This window comes from Lissotriton vulgaris, unplaced genomic scaffold, assembly GCF_964263255.1.
Source record: "Lissotriton vulgaris unplaced genomic scaffold, aLisVul1.2 SCAFFOLD_1616, whole genome shotgun sequence".
NCBI lineage: Eukaryota > Metazoa > Chordata > Amphibia > Caudata > Salamandridae > Lissotriton > Lissotriton vulgaris.
In genome coordinates, this window is record NW_028242739.1 from 518,308 (window position 1) to 536,420 (window position 18,113).

At 40.5% G+C, this 18,113-nt stretch overlaps 1 protein-coding gene across 1 annotated transcript; it reads left to right on the forward strand.

Moving 5' to 3' along the window:
• The first annotated feature begins 6,665 nt into the window (after positions 1 to 6,665).
• Positions 6,666 to 8,926, forward strand: LOC147668857 (uncharacterized). The gene has a single exon (XM_086948395.1). It carries the CDS (start codon positions 7,007 to 7,009, stop codon positions 8,924 to 8,926), a length of 1,920 nt encoding a protein of 639 aa, XP_086804521.1. The 5' UTR covers positions 6,666 to 7,006.
• The last annotated feature ends 9,187 nt before the right edge of the window (positions 8,927 to 18,113 follow it).

Genomic DNA, 18,113 nt, shown 5'->3' on the forward strand with positions numbered 1-18,113 from the left:
GCAATATCGATCAATAATGCTTGATCTGACCCATTCCACTACCCACTGTACCAGGGCTTTCACCCTTAGCCACGCTAACAACTCTACCACTACGGCGCATGCTCAGCGTACACTGGTTACCGTGGATACCAGCCCAATTCCACCCAGCCGCCGTAGCGGGCACGTGACCATTCCCGGAAGTGGCCAAGTACACATAAGCCCAACGCCCCTTTCTGCTCATTGCAACCAAGCAGCGAACAGGGAGACGTAGGTGATCCGCCTTTGCTCGCCACATCCAACTGTAAGTGTATTTTTTCCTTCCCAGACAGGACCATCGAAGGGACCTCTTTTCCACCCTGTAGGTTAAATGCTCATACCTAACAACATATGCCTTTCCCAACTAGAATATGTTGTAACCGGCGAAGCGCCCTCCCCCTGCTTGATGCAGCTCGACTAGAGCTCCGCTCAAGTAAGACCTTTTCTTTCGTGTCATGTGACACCTCGTGAACAGCTCTTTGCTATATGTGTGTGTTAGTCTAGTCTGTCAATATATGTTGATCACAGATCCTAACTAGGACTTACTTTTTAACAAATAACTACCCAGATGGCACAAATGGAACCACGACGGTATGTATATGAGCACTCCATCCCTGTGCACTGTAACATATGGCGCCAAAATGCACCTTTAGGCACGCACTAAGGACAAAAATCGTGAAACCTTAGATATACCATACTCCATATGTTATGAGCACGTTTACACACCACCTGTAGACACGCTCTAACCCGATGAAGGCACTGTGTCATTCACCACTGTGGAAAGCAAGAACAACTGCACGTATTTTGCACCCTAATTCTGCACTACGTAACAGGATAGTAATTATTTTTTTACTTTCTTTCTTCTCCCACAGGTTTTTACAGCACCCTAATTTTAGGAGTGCTTACCCAGAAGTATATTTTTCTTCTGGTTCATCAAGGAGTTAGGACTGGGTGTGTCTTTTAGGGGGCGCACACCACCCACTTCCTTGTTTTGGTCCTGAGGAATACCGGGGATTGCCCCATATGGTAGAAATATGTCGACCAACACATAAATTGAGATATGTAGGCCGTAACTCTCCTACTACTATCTCGTCTCTATTTTAACTTTGTCCAGTTACTTTTTTATTAAATCCTATATAAAAGCATTAACCAGGACAATTTTAACACTCACACTTTTTTTGTTCGCATCCCACACTTCACTACCTGCTCCACTGTAACACAGGTGTTGAAGCACACCCAAGTGACGCTATGCCACTTGGGTGGGCCCCGATGATGAAGCAAGTCACCACTAGGTGGTGAGCGAGGGGTTTACTAAAAAGGAATAGTGTTTCCTCAGTTGGGACAAAAAAGCCTTCATTACCCACGCCGGGTAATACTCCTCCAGTTGTTCTTTTGTATACCTTGACCAGGGAATCAGGAGTATTCCCCGTCCGGTTTCTACGGACACAACTCCTCTCTCTCTTTCTGTTTCCAAGACTAGTGCAACCACGCCACTCCTCCGCCTCCCGGGCACTCTCAGATTTACACTGGCTGCCAGTCTCGCAGAGGATACGATTTAAGGCATTATGTATAGTATTTAAGGCTCCACATGGTCAAGGGCCCAAATCTCTGTAGGAGAAACTGACATGGTATGTCCCTTCATGAGCACTGCGCTCCTCATCGGCTAATCTGGTGAGGGTGCCTAGATTTAGGAAAGTCAAATCAGGAGGTAGGGCCTTCAGTGCGTCAGAGACCTGCCTTTGGAATACTCTTCCATTTGATACAAGACAAATGGACAAAATCCTGCAGTTTAGAAAAAGTTTAAAAACCTGGCTCTACCCTCGGGTATGCTCCTTGGCATCCTGCTAACTTCTTCCAGGCTGGGGACACTGTCTCTCGCCCCTAAGCTAGTCGCCTGTATCACAGCGCCAGGTTACCCGTAGGGTGTCAGTTGCTAACTTAACTAAATAAATAAATGTTCACCCTGTTCACTCTACGCCAGAGCAGCTTCTGCCTTTTTTCGTACATTTAGCAAAATCCGGCCACTCTCACTCTACCCTGAAGGTTTTTCTGGATGCAGTTCCAGATTCCAGCGCGATGGCTCCAATTCTCTTTATTCTTCAAGAATTATTCAACAATTTTTCAAAGGCTTATTTCAGATGTTCCCTCCAATCGACGCCCGCCTCCTCCTTGGCATCTGAACATTGTGTTGGCACAACTCATGAAGTCCCCATTTGAGCCCATTCGTAGGGCTGATCTTAAATTCATCTCCTGGAAGACATCGCTGCTTTTAGCTCTTACTTCAAGTCAGCGAGATACAAGCTTTTACTATCATACCACCTTTTCTTCAATTCACCAAAGACGCTGTGGTGCTCCGCACTAATACGGCCTTAATTCCTAAAGTTCCATCTGATTTCCACCTGAATGAGCATGTCATCTTAAAGACTTTTTTCCCTAATACACAGTTGCCAGCAGGAAAGACTTTACATTCTCTAGATGTTAAGAAATGTTTGACATTTTATTTGCAAAGAACAACCAGTATCCGTTAAACTGATCAGCTCTTCATAGCCTACGGCAGGATGCGTAAAGAACCTCCAGTTGCTAAACAGACTATTGCACGTTGGATATCTAGAGCAATTTCCTTTTGCAATCAGCAAGCAGGCAAGACACTTCAAGCAACGATTAAAGCGCACTCTACTAGAGCAGTCTCCTCTTCTACTTCTCTCTTTGCTGGTGTGCCTCTTCATCAGATTTGCAGAGCTGCGACCAAGCACTACTGTCTGGAAGCTGCCAACAATGCTGACACAGCTGTTGGGCAACCGGTGCTACGTAATCTTTTTAAGTAAGGAGAGCCTCTGTTTCTTACCTCCTCCTGCACACATTGTATACATGTATATATTTCTGCTTTTTGCAGATGTGCCCTTGTTTACTGCTATACTGTAATATACGTATATGTATTCTCTCGTACTCTGTTTACAATGTACGTATGGCTTACTATGCACAGTTCTCGAATTACTCCTATCTACTCTGATTCAAGCATGTGAATCTATGAAAGATACCCCAATACTGGAGAAGAACATAAGTTACTTACCTGTAAACTGTGCTTCTCCAGTATTGATATCTTTCATAGATTCACAAGTGACTCACCCACCTCCCCTCAGAGGCTCCCCTCTTCTCCTTGGCTCTTATGCCACACTTGTGCTAAAAAAATTGGAGAGTCTGAGCCTCTAAGGTGAAGGTTCCAGAGGGTGCTGTCGCCTGATTGGCTGGAGTTTGGACCATATCTAATGACTTTGACATGACTGTCGCCCTCACTCTGTCTGTCGCCCTCCCTCTGTCTGTCTGTCGCATCACCACAGCATCACTCAGGGGCACCACAACATCACTATGCGCTACCACAGCATCACTGAACGCGACAGCATCACTCAGCGCCACCCAAGCATCCTTCAGCGCCACCACAGCAGCAATCTGTGCAACAATTCAACAACTAGTTCAAATATGTTCTCTCAATGTTTCAAGCTTTATTACAAATGTCACAAAAAGATGTTAATATTTCACTTCTGTTCTTGGATTTTCGTCACAATACAATACACTGAACATAATCTTCACAAAAGTTATTTACAAACGTTTAAGCAATTGCCATTATAAATTACAATAACTTTTACTCAAGTATTAATTATTTAAAAAAATTAAAAGCCATTGTTATTTGTAACATCAATAATCTAAGTCACGTAAATACAACACATATTGCATTACAAATGCTATAGGTGTCACATTTGCGAAAGTTAAAACTATTGGCATTGTAAATGACAAAGCTATTAATTTCTCTATTTTCAAAACCAACACATAAATAAAAAATGTGTCATTTACAATACCAATAGCTCAAACTTTCCTAATGCAAGACCTATTGCATTGCAAATGCTTGTTATAATTACAAGGGTGTGACAACACCACATAACACCGCATAAGCAACAAGTGCAGATTAAACCACAGGGTTAAAAAAAAGAACCACACACACCGTAAGCTTAAACCTGTACTAAACACACACGCTGCAATAACAGGTACATCATAGAAAGACTGATGGACATAATGAAGCGGACCTAGAGATACATGCATAGCACAGACAAGATAAAGCTCTTGATTTAGAGTTTGGTGAGCAGGGTACTCCTTCACAAGCGTGGTGTAATGTAATGTATACTTGTAAAGCGCACTGTTGCCGAGCGGTTTCCAGGCGCTGTATACCGCTGGGGAACCCGTCCTGGCTTTCCCTGTGGGATGGTCCCTCCTGGGTATCCCCAAGGTGAAGCCAGGCATCCCCGGCGTTGATGGGGCCGTTGTGGAGATGAGGCTAGCTAATGCCCAGAGTTGCCGAGTGAGACCCCTGGTTAGAGTAGGCACCGAAGTGAGAATTATCGAGTCTGTTGACCCTGGTCCACGACCCTGCCGCGTTGGTAATTCAACCCTGGTCCCGGGCCGTCCTCTGCTTCCGGGTCTGCCGCCTCTAACCAGTGAGCCACATTACTACAACACATATTGTAGATCAACTTCCTATAGATGGTTGAGATTGCTTTTTCGGTCAGGGGATTAGTTAGCAGCTGGTCCTCCAGTGGGGATGCATCAGGCAACTTCCTCCCCCCTTCCCAGATGTTACCTTGCAGAGCGTGACCCACCTGCAAATGTCAGAACCGTTTTTAGTTGCCTAATTCATACCAACCGGACCATCGAGTTGCACCTCCACAAGCGAATGGTCTGAGATTCGTCTGTCTGTCAAACCACATGCCATTCACTATTTCATAGTGTTTTTCTGCTTTTATTTACCACTTGTTTTATGCATGTGGTTGGTTGGGGGGAGATGGGCGAAGCAGGGGAGGGAAGGGGAAAGATATTTCTAACAGAGGGAAGAATTGTGTGTTTCCCCCAGTTAGTAAAAAAACAGCATAAGTCTTGGCTGCTTCTGCTGCACCCAGAGTCTTGTGGGTTTTTTCAGTCTAATTTTTCTGTCTGGAAAAAAATGTTGTCCTGTTTTTCTGCACAAAAGCCTAACAACTGATAATCAGGTGGAATAAAATGAACAAATGAAAGTACTCCTTAATTTCATTGCCCTTGATTCATACTCCGGACCATAGTTGAGGGATAGGTCTAGGCATAGTCCTCGCAACACACAATAGATTTGCGTGCGGCTGAGGCCAGAGCTCAAAAGTCAGGTTACCAGATACAAGTAGGTGGTAACTCAGGGCAGGGCGAAATGCCTGTTGTCCGTGGAGGGGAAATTCCCATCCTAGAAATATACTTTAAAATTAATTAATAGTATTCTATTTTAAATATCTTTTTGGTGCCAGTCCATATGACTTTAATGTCTGCTTTTGGGATTCCATGTTACAAGTCCATAGGGTACATGTATCCTTTCTGAGCTTAATAAAATGTTGGAAATTCTACAAATCCTCACTCCTAGATCCAAGTACTCTCAGGATACCATTCTACACTCTGCTCTGTCTGAAGAACGGCTCAACACTTTCAAAATTCTGCAATTCTGCATTGATATGGCTTGTAAATTATTTTTGGGGATATTTACATGTATTAACTATTTAATTTTAATACTATAGGTGATTGCAATTACGGACGAAGAAAGCAAGATTTAGCACCAGCCAACTGAATGTTAGTGCCATAAGAAGGATTATTTTGAAAAACCGAAGGACATCCAGCATTCTAAGTTTAAACAATTTCCAAAATCTAGGTGTGGCGAGGAAGTCGGAGCTGAGGAAAGTACTATACCTGTAAGTGAAGTCTCTAATTTTGCATTTCGTTAACCCAGAGCAAAGTCATATCTGTCCACACAGCATCAGAAAAAGTGCCAGAAAGACCAATCACAACATCCTCATCTGAATTATTATCAGAAAGACAAATTGTCTCAGCATGACAGAATAACGTTCATCTAAAGCACACATGATCTAAAGCATCATGTAATTCCAGAGAGGAAGCACACACTGCATAAAAGAAAGATAAAACAAAAGGTTTCTTCTGCAAACCATCAAAGAAAAGACACTGATATAAGACTCCGAAGCTGACACGCTAACAACCAAAAGATTGGAAAATCACCTTTGTTCAACAACCGTTTATAACCAGTTATGCAAGTTTGAGACTATCTGCCTCGGGATATAACACCTCGACCCACTCTGCTCACTCTGGCGAAAACCTTAAAAATTCACCACTTTATTGTGTTGTTCATGACCATCTCAGATTGTTTCCTTTTTTATTGTGTACTGTTCTGTAATTCTATGTAAATCGCCTCAACCTTATCTGTTGTGCAGGAATGATATGTAAAACTGTTAAATATCAAAATGGATTAAATGAGCACCATTGCGCTATAGCTAATGTAAATAAATCCTTGTCTTCAGAACTACAATCCTTAACCTTACACCAAACACAGAACGGGTAAAAGGAACTGATGTTCTGTGACTGATGAGCCACAATATTACTGTGCATGTTCTAATGTTCTCAGTTACTGCCATTATGCCAGTGCAAAAAGGTACTTCTCAGTTTAATCATTAAATATCAGACTAACTCCTTATCACTGCGTTGCTAAGAACCTATACAAATAGATTTGAGAAAAACTTCAGTCACAAAATAAGTTGCTGCCGGAGAGGCTATAACCAAAAGACTATTATCTGCTACAAACATTTCGACAGGTGTTACAGGGCTGCATCCAGACATATTTTGCTCAATGCAAGTGTTAAGAAGATTACACACAATATCTTTTAGAGATAAATGCTGAACATTATCTAAACAAGCCCGACTCTAAAATCGGGTTCACTCTTACCGTGGCATATAAGCAAGAGAAAACTAAATGTAGAGATATTAACTCTAGGAATACACCTTTTAAAAACACGGGCTGTTAGAACAATTTCAGTGTTCAAACCTGCCTCAATCAAAGCAAAATAACCCAAGTTGGGGAAAAAGTTACCTGAGCCAAGAAAGATTAAGCCATAAATCTCATCTCACTGAATTTGAGAGAATGCACACTGGGAAAATCCTCTCTCGGTGCTCTGAATGCCAAAAAAGTTTCAGCAGTAAATCTTATCTCACTGAGCATATGGGAATCCACACTGGGGAAAAACCTTATCAGTGCTCTGAATGCCAGAAAAGGTTTAGCTTAAAAGCGAGTCTGTATCGACATGTGAGATTCAGCCATAAATCACATCTCACTGAATTTGAGAGAATGCACACTGAGAAAAACCTCTCTCAGTGCTCTGAATGCCAAAAAAGTTTCAGAGATAAATCTTATCTCACTGAGCATATGAGAATCCACACTGGGGAAAAACCTTATCAGTGCTCTGAATGCCAGAAAAGGTTTTGTAACAAACAAAGTCTTTCTCAACATGTATTAACCCACACTGGGGAAAAACCTTATCAGTGCTCTGAATGCCAGAAAAGGTTTTGTAACAAACAAAGTCTTTCTCGACATGTATTAACCCACTCTGTAGAAAAACCTTACCAGTGCTCTGAATGCCAGAAATGTTTCAGTTTAAAAAGTAGGCTCACACATCACATACGAATCCACTCTGTGGAAAACCCTTATCAGTGCTCTGAATGCCAAAAAAGTTTCAGCAGTAATTCTTATCTCACTGAACATATAAGAATCCACACTGGGGACAAACCTTATCAGTGCTCTGAATGCCAGGAAAGGTTTTATAACAAAAAAAGTCTTTCTCGACATGTAATAACCCACTCTGGCAAAAAACCTTACCAGTGCTCTAAATGCCAGAAAAGGTTTAGTTTCAAAGGGAGTCTAAATCGACATCTATTAACCCACTCTGTGGAAAAACCTTACCAGTGCTCTGAATGCCAGAAATATTTCAGTGAAAAAAGAGACCTTACTGTACATACAAGGACCCACACTGGGGAAAAACCTTATCAGTGCTCTGAATGCCAGAAAAGGTTTTGTAAAAAACAAAGTCTTTCTCAACATGTATTAACCCACACTGGGGAAAAAGTTTACCAGTGCTCTGAATGCCACAAATGTTTCAGTACAAAAAACAATCTCATTCATCATATAAGAACCCACACTGGGGAAAAACCTTATCATTGCACGGATTGCCAGAAATGTTTCATTAGCCAAACCCAGCTCACTCTGCATAGAAGAACCCACACTGGAGAGAAACCTTATCAGTGCCCGGAATGCCAGAAATGTTTCATTGACAAAAACAGTCTCACTCATCATATAAGAACCCACACTGGGGAGAAACCTTTTCAGTGCTCTGAATGCCAGAAATGTTTCCGTGTAAAAATCAGACTCACTGAACATACAAGAATCCACACTGGGGAAAAACCATATCAGTGCTCTGAATGCCAGAAAAGGTTTTGTAAAAAACAAAGTCTTTCTCAACATGTATTAACCCACACTGGGGAAAAACCTTATCAGTGCTCTGAATGCCAGAAAGGTTTCAGTTTAAAAAGTAGTCTCACAAAGCACATAAGAATCCACACTGGGGAAAAACCTTATCAGTGCTCTGAATGCCAGAAATGTTTCAAAAACAAACTCGGTCTCACCCAGCATATACAGACCCACACTGGGGAAAAACCTTATCAGTGCCCTGAAAGCCAGGAAAGGTTTTGTAACCAACAAAGTCTTGCTCAACATGCAATGACCCATTCTGTGGAACATCCTTACCAGTGCTCTGAATGCCAGAAATGTTTCAGTGTAAAAAGTAGTCTCACACGGCATATAAGAACCCACACTGGGGAAAAACCTTATCAGTGCATTGAATGCCACAAATGTTTCAGTGAAAAAATCAATCTCACTCACCATATAAGAACCCACACTGGGGAAAAACCTTATCAGTGCTCCGAATGCCAAAAATGTTTCAGCCGTAAATCTGACCTCACTGCACATGTGAGAATCCACACTGGGGGGAAAACATTATCAGTGCTCTAAATGTCAGAAAAGATTCAGAGGTAGTGATGGTTACATGCACCATAAGAAAACACACCATCAAAAATACTTCAGTGCTCTAAGTGCCAGAAAAGCGTCAATTTTAAATGCAATCTCACTCTACATGAGCAGACGAACACAGGGAAAAAATATTACCAATGCCGTGAATGCTAGAAATTCCTATTTTTTTGATTGGCACAGCCTCACTAACAATAAGCGACTCCATACTGATGAAAAACGTATGAGTGCTGTGAATGCCAGAAAAGCTACAGAGAAAAACGCTATCTCACCATGAGAAACTCCACACTGGAGAAAATCCTTATGCCATAAAAGCTGAAAGACAGAGTTATGCTTCATGAGAGATCCCACTCTGGGGAAAAACCTTATGAGTGCTCGAAATACAAGCAAAGTTTTGGTCACAAATTACTTCTCACTTGACATGAGTAAACTCACAAGGGAGAAAAAAGCCTTATGTGTGTTCGGAATGTCAGATAAGGTTTATTCACGAATACAATGTCATTTCACATGAGAGAATTCACACTGGACTAAAGCCTTATACAGGAGGGGAAAGCCAGAAACGTTATACTCAGAAAGGAGATCTCACTTAACATGAGAAATACACCCACACCAGGTGAACAGTAAGGCGTATCTTGAGTTGCAGAAAAGCTTCTAATATCCTGACTTTACATGAGAGAGCACATATTGTAGTTGCAATAGGATTCATCAAGAAACTCTTGCAGGATAACTTAGGCTGCCCGCATGCAACCTCCAAAGAAATTTCAGGCCTTGAAAATGTTTTAATTGCAACAAAATGCACAATTTGAGTATCTGAAAGTTACAAAACTCTCAAGGTCTTTACTTGACACAGAGAAGTGTTCATACTTGCAAACATCAACTAATTAACAAACACTTCACAATATTAATGTCTTTACTTTTCTCCACCCAAAAGGTTTCTACTCACACTTGTTTCTTAACATATGACTGGAATCTAAATTTTCATGATAAGATTAGGCCTAGGCGGTGTTCCGCAATGAAGAACTCCGCAAAGTGTCAAAAAAACTCAACCGCTCAACGCAGAGTTCTGCGAGCAGCGGAGTGCGTTAGGGTCAATTTGAAGCGCTTTTTCGGTGAGTAGCACGCTACTCCAGGATCCAAAAATGATTAGTGGTGAATTAGTGTAGGGAAATATAAAATGTTTTTGAGAGCTGGACTTGTTGGTCTGTTAGTTGGGTTGAAGAAGAGAGTGGAGCATTGGAAGAGGGAAGGTTTTGCATTTATAGAGCGCTTGCTACCCCTGATGAAGTGTTGAAGCGCTTTTCAGCGAGTAGCATGCTACTCCAGAACCCAAAAAGATGAATAGATAGATCAATTATTGTGGGTAGGTTGTTTTATTATATAAATACAACTGTACGAAAATTCATAAAATTCTGTTGTAAAGTTGTATCCAAGAGGCAAGTATAGTCTCTGATAATAATGTATACAAAGTTGGCTTGCCATCAAGACTGATGCCCCGTAATGTTGATGCAAAGTCATCTGTGCTGGAGTATCCTAGACTCTTGTTGAATTGTAACATCCACCTTGTAGGTACTACTATTTGTATCAGGTCCACGATCTAGGCAGACACAAACGCTGAAATTGTGCACTATTTACATTAAGCATAATGTAGGTGAACAGATGACAGTAACCACTGTACAAGCTGTATTAGGTGCTTAGAAGTAGAGTGACATAGAGGGCAATAAACACTCCACCTATTCTGTCACTAGCTAAGTACAGACGAACGCCAAAGGCTTCGTACATGATGAAGCATCAGAGTGCACCCTCCTTCTGCGTCCCATGGGCATTTTGGCTTTTGTTCTACAGAAGAGGCTGCAGACACTTACATAGCCCTTTATGTAGCTTGGATCACGTAGGAGAGATTCTCAGCGGCATGCTTTCCCTTGTATTGGGCATGGCCACGTTCAAATGTGGGAAAACCTTTTGTCTTGCGACTGCACTGTATTATTGACACGGGCGAAAGGGCAAACAAGCAGTTAGGAGGCACACTGATTCTATACCCCCACCTGACAGGATGGTGACAGACCCCAACCACCTGCAGGGGAAATGGGCCAGCTCGTTTAATAGCTGCCAGACACTTTACTTTGTAAGCAGACTGTTGGTTTACAACTGTACCTACGTTGGGGCACCACATGCTTTTTCCAGCATAATCTGGTGTACTCCCCCTGTGTGGGATGATAGCACCCACTAAAGACTGCATCGTTGTGTAGTCTGGGACAGTGCACCTTCCATGTAATTCTGAACTGGGCCTTTAAATACGGTATTATTTTGTGTTTTAATTCAGGTATACAAAGAATGTAGTACTACTTGAATACTAGGGTAGGACAAGGAAGATTGAATTTCTACGGTGGCAGCAATGTTTTTGTCAAAGTGCTTTATGCCCTCAACACCCTCCCGTACCCTGAACATAATGGGATTACGTAGATTACACCTCTACGTGCCTAATGCTGCCATTTGCATTTCAAGACAGTGATTAATATGGCTTTATCAAGTTCAAAGCCATTAGGCTTTCCCGACCTGTCTGATACTTTCATATGGAAAATATGGGTCATTTGGAACCTAAAGATAGATAAACATATTCATAGGTCACAATTTAAGTCTGCATCTAAAATAAAACTGTAAATTAGGAGAGGTAAAAAGTTAAAAGGCAGCCGTTAATCGCGCTGCATTTGTACATAGGCCTTCCTATATTATGAGATCTATTCCTGCTTCAGTCTTTAATTGCAATGAATACTTTAATACCCAGACATGAAGTCATCATCGAGCTGTTTAAATAATCCACCTGTCTCGCCACTTCTTCCCCAATGCATCCTTAACCAGTGGCCTAGCCAGTGTGCCCTGGGCCGAAAGACAATAAAGGAAATGTGACCCCTGCCCTCTGTTTGGACTGTGGAAAACAGCAATAATCATTGTTCTGTGGGCCCCTCAGGCCTCTGTTTGAACTGTGACAAACAACAGTTATCAGGGTTCAGTGGGCCTTTAAGGCATCTGGGAGCTGGTGCCACTGCACCTGCTGCACCAATGGGAAGCTAATACCCTGCCCTTAACAGCTTCTATTCTAGCCCCACTGGAGAACCGAAACAGCCAAGTACTGATCTGGCCATATATGCAGGCATGCAGCCGCCTCTTCCACTGAAGGGATTTAAGTTGCATGAAAGCAGCATGCGGGAAACAACCATTTTCTGAGGTAAAGTCAACCAACACCTCGTCTGTTCCAACCTAAACCATTTAAAACCAGGGACAAAAAAAGGTTCATCGTCATCCCTTGCTTATCTGAAGAGTAAAATATATTCATCTAACATTACAGTTTACCACATAAAAATTGTTGTTCTGTGTAGAAATTAAAACTGGCATGCATATAGAAAGGGGAGCCTTTGGTCAAAATAGCCATTTTCCCTTCTTTGAATTTGAATGAATTATAGATAATCTCCTGTAATGTTCTCTGGGACATAGTTAAACCTGCCTGGCTCCGTAGGAACCACGTTTTTACCCTTCACAGGGCCTACTACTCCCCCTAGAGACTGTCTAACTTTTCATCAGGGGAACCGGTGGCATGTGACCGGTGTGGTTTAGTGGCAGCCTCAGACGCACACATGTTTTATGAGTGTCCATACTTGACGTCTTATTGGGATTCAATCAGCAACAAACTAACAGCTTCAATAGGATCCACAGTGGCTATAGATCTTCGGCTGGTAATCTTTGGTGTAGTGGATCAAAAGCGATGTCCTGCTAATAACCTTTTGTATTATTTTATCTTGGTGGCCCGTAGAGAAATCTGCAAGCGGTGGAAAGAAGCTTCTCCTCTGTCGTTACATGACTGGTGTTCCTCTTTGTTACAAATATCTAAAATCGATCTCGCCAGGGCCGGGAAACTAGATAAAAGAGCCTTTTGGCATATACTCGATTGGTCCCATTAGTCCGATCTGTTTTATTTTTTTTTGGTTTTTTTTTTCCCCAGGTCCGATGATTACGAAGCCATGATATACTTTCCCTGCCAAAACATCTCCGCCCTTTTTTTTCGGCGAAATGGTGTTAAAAGTAATGGTGGTAACTGGCTAATGGTAAAAATCTGAACTACTGGCGTAAGGATTGGCTGGGTGAATGACATAGCTGTAGGGTTTTGGCAGATCGGTACACCATGTATACCCTTACCAGTCTTTGACTGAGACAGCCTGTCAACTCCCCAATATGCCATTCCTCCCTGTCCATAGAGATGAGGACAAAAAAAAAAAAACATTACAGTTTACCAGATAAAAAATTGTGATTCTGTTTACAAATTAAAACTGGCATACATATAAAAAGGAAAATAGCCATTTTCCCTACCCATACTTTTAAAACATCTTATACAAAAAATGCTAACTACATTGTCATCCGGAAAAACTCATTAGCGCCTACTCATAACCAAATGCCACTTAGAATTGTCTTTTACTTCAAGCTTTTAAAAGTAAATTGATATAAAGGCAGTATTGAATTTTTTGACAATGTGTACTCTTACCAAAATTTAGAGCATCATTTTTATGACACACAATAGAAAGAAGGAGTTGTTTATATATACTAAACCTCCAGAAACATTTGATTAACCTGTTATAAAGTCACGTCTAGCTTAGTTTATAGTCTTCTTTTTTTATTAGAAATTATTTCACATTGTTACTGGATCGGCATGGCTAAACACTTAGCCAGTTTTAACTTTCCCTCTGCTGCCCCACTACCCTGAGCTCATTATTGTGGTATTTAGTTATACCTTTCTCTATAACAAAATATGCCTGAACTCCTTCCTCTCAGTGAGGGGGTTGTATCACGGTGCAAGGAGATTCCCAATAAGGAAGCATGCCAACTATGGTGGGTGAGGGAAATCTTCCCTTTAAAGGGATATTTCATCTTAGCTAGGTCTTCATTTGCAACAGTAATCCTCATAGACCCAAGGGTTTCTTTTTTGTGATAGAAATACATTTTTACCCCTTCATTGTACGTTCAAGCACAGACCATTGCATGAAATGTTGTGATCTATGTAGGGAAAATACTCTGTGCACTGAGAAAATGTATTAAAATAACGGAAAGTTGATAATCGCATTTAATAACTTCTCATACCTGGATTTAACTGGAAGAGAAGTCTGTTAATTCTAGCTGATTTTTGATACCACAAGGTATAAGAAATTAGGGGATCTTTATCTGATATATTTATCAGTAAATTATCTGAAATTATTGAACATAAACCTTTGCAATTATTATTTTTAAATGTAAAGGAAGTTCTATATTGGTCTTTTCTAAACTAACCCCAGTGCGTATGACTACAATAACCACCGCTCTCAAATCAATATTGTGCTTGTTTAGTGAGAAAGCTAAATGATATAGGAGAATCCAGGAACTGGCATCAGTATTTTTCTTAGGAAGCTTCAAGTTAGAGAATGAAAACACTTTTTAGAATGTCCCAATAATTGTGATAAAAATATTTCAATATGTTTGACAAAAAGAATAGGTACATTTCATAACAGAAACAGATATTTACACAACATTACAAAAATATTAGAGACTACATTTCAGCAATATAGGAAATACTGAGGTTCATGTACTAATAATCCATTTAGTAAAAAGTGGTTGCTTGTAGAGTCAGCACACTACTGTGTCTGTGATTGCTTTTGAATAATGGAATTTTTTAATGCACCCCATTTTACTTTCAGATTTACAAATGTCTCCTTGGGTTACTACCTCCTGTTACTGTTTTTCAGCCCACATATGGTTTCAAAGCTTAATACATACCTTAAGGATGTATTACAAAGTCAGAAGGGACACTATTAAGATTCCCCTTCCAAATTCTGAATTGTTAAATGGGCTTAGTACATTTCTAAAAGGGGTTTAGCATTTGCAAACTCTGTGAAATACCGAACCAGTGGATTTTTTTAATAAAACCCTTGGTACATGAGGCCATTTTTCTCAATTCCCTCCAAATTAAGTTTGATAATAATTTTAGTTGAATGATAACCTGTGCATGCACCTATTTAGTGTTAGTGTTGCTTCAGATCAAATAAAAACCATCACACATAACTGTTACACAATACTTAAAGACAGAATTTCTGGCATCCAGCTTTAATGTTTTGTTAAATATATTTGCAAATGTTGTAACTTAAACAGGAAAGCAGTCTCTGGACATAAAATAGGATGTAATCATAATCTTTACATACATTTTCTGAGTTTCAGGAACAATGTGTGTTTTCTGGGTTTACTCTAAACCACTATAATAAACATATTCAATCCTTTTAGATTTGATTTGTTTGTACTGGTGTCTATTGCAGACAATAATCTAGATTTAGACCAAGGATCAATTCCACCCATGGCTTTTACAATGTATTTATCAGTGATCTCTATTAGTGTTATTGCAACTAAAACTGTAAAAGAACTGATCTGAGAGATGGACCTTCAAGTATTATGCTCAGTCAATTTATTGAACAAACTATGGAGTTAAAATCTGAATAGATTATATCCACAAGCATTGCCTGAACACTGTATTTTTCATCAATAGATTACTTATCAGCACATTTTCACTCATCTTCTATTTTTCGCGGAGTTCGTGCTGGGTCTGTTTGATTTCTTTTGAAATATGACATTTAAATGTCCAAAAGTTCAGGAATTCTAGTTTCAAGCCTGGTCAAACCTTAAGGAATGCTACACCATTTTATTGTGCACCATGATTCAGAAATGGTATGTTTTTGCTTTCGGAGGTAAAATTCTAAACATATTTATTGTTGTTGCCATCCGAAAAATTATCACTAATTAGGAAGATAACAACAAGTGATCCTGTGATGCGTGCTGGAAGTGTTTGATTAGAAGGTGGATTGAATTAAAGTTTAGGTGACAATTTCACAAAAATATCTGGATTTTGTATATATTTAAAATTGTTGATCTCCAAAAAGGCCTAAATCAATACATTGAATTGAAATTCAAGTTTATCATTTGAATCCTATTGCTGGAAAAGATGAGATTTTGAACCCCATGAGGCGGTTCCTTTCCAGAAAGCATTCAGGTTGTAATCATGAGTCAAATAAGGCTGAGGAGGTTAAAATATACAAATTGAATTCTATTTCCATATGAAATGTTCATTGTTCAGTGTATCATTGTTCAGTATATTTCTCTTAGTACTTTAGTGTGCAGACTTTTTTGCTTAAGGAAAATAATTAGTATTTCCTGTTCTTCATGAACGTTTCTATTGTTGAATTTTAAATATTGCCCGAAATTAAGAATTGTGCTCTACATAACTTTGCTGTGTTACAGTATTTTGATTTTTATGTACACATTTTGTCTCTTATGTGCATAGCAACTGATGTTTTGTTTTGCTTTAATAATCAGCTTATGTTTATTAGGTTTTGTTATTCAATAAAATGTTTCAAACACAACAAATGGTCGTTTATATGCATTTACAACTGCAGCATTTTTATTGTATGGGAACTTTCAAAGGGGCCAAAAATATGGTCTGAGGGATGACGGAGGACCACATTGGCATCATCAGGGGGAGGTTTGGGCAGGTGATTGTGGGTATATGTAAGGTTGGAAGTAGGGGGAACAAAGCATGTACATTGTGTGGACTGTGACTCCTGGAGTTATTGTGAGGGATACCATGCTACCCTGAAAATGAATCCCCTAGTGATTATTATCAACCTACCGTATTCGGTTTTATAAAAGAAAACGATAAAAGTCGTATATAAAATGATAAAACATCTTCCAAGTTACAGATTGACAAATATAATATGTCTAAGTTCATCAAAACACAAGATACAAAATTCATGAATTACAGTACAGAAGTTAGTCTCAGCTTGACCTGAGTCTAACAGCAACCAGTAAAAAATTGTAATAAGATAAGTGCTGGTCTCACCCGCCTAAAACCCGCTTTTTTGAGAATGGGAATAATCAATAACTTTCTAGGGACAGCATAAAAACTACAAAACATTACAAAGTGAATCATATCCTGAGGAGACTCACTGTTGTAGCCACAGGGCATGAGGCACTGGCCTCTGTGGAAGCTGCAAGGGTGTGCCAAGAGGTAATGGAAGAGGTTGACCTGAAACCGGGTCACTAGAAAATGATCATGGATGCTTTTAAACCCTAGAAGATAAGGTTCATTGGTTGGTACAGTTTTTGACACGATGTGCTTACGCACACTAGGCTAACACAACTCATTTCCCTCTCTATCACAGCGGCTCATTCTTAAAAAACACTCTTTGACCAGAGAAAGGTCCCTCTTACATATGCGCTCAGGGTTAGCGAATAGTTCCCACCTACCCTGGTAAGGCCAACTCTTATATACTGGAGCCATCGGATGCTTGAGACATGGTCAAGTGAAAGGCATTCCCATAGGAGGTCTTTGCGAATTGTATTTTCTTACCTAGCCCAAATATTAAGCCACAAAGCCAGGGGACGGAAAGTCAGTACATCTTAGAGGAAAGGCATCCCCAACTCTTCATGCACAACATAAAATGGGGTGCTTTGTGGGACTGAAAGGCCCATCGCAGGAAAGAGTTGTTAGCACTTTGTACTGCCCCTACCCCAATGTGGCCCAATATTTCACTCCCATAACTAACCTTTGAGATATATTTAGCTTCATATATCTTCAAAAGAGGCCCTATTGGCTTCCCTCCCACCCTGCTAGCAAAGTTAAGAACAGCTGCAAAAGCTTTCACTAGATCGCCTTTCTTCCAAGTAAGCAAAGGGCACCAACTCAAGGAATCGTCAAACACTACTCCCAAATAGGAGAAAACATTGGTCTTCGGTATTGATGAAAGTCCGAGTTTAAAAGTGAACTGTTTAGCTTTACGAGAAGTTGTAGGCCCTTAGCTGCCCTCGCCAAGAGGACTGCGTCATCCGTGTATAGAAGGACTGGTAGGCTACGCTTGCCTACCTGGGGACAATCCGCATTTGTGGCCAAAAGGGCCTTGGCTAAGGAATTAATATATAGGTTAAAAAGAAAGGGTGCTAAAATGCACCCATGACACATCCCTCTTTTTATGTCAAGCTGACTGGACACTTTCAGGTCCTTTGAATAGCGGACAACCGCGGTTGAATCACGATGAAGATCCCTCAGAAATAAAATGATGTTACTGTCAATGCCAATGGAGGACATCAACTGCCACTGCTTGGACCTTTTGAC

What these genes read in the sequence shown, in the direction of transcription:
- LOC147668857 (XM_086948395.1), top strand. Translation starts at nt 7,007, where the DNA reads ATGCACACTGGGAAAATCCTCTCTCGGTGCTCTGAATGCCAAAAAAGT.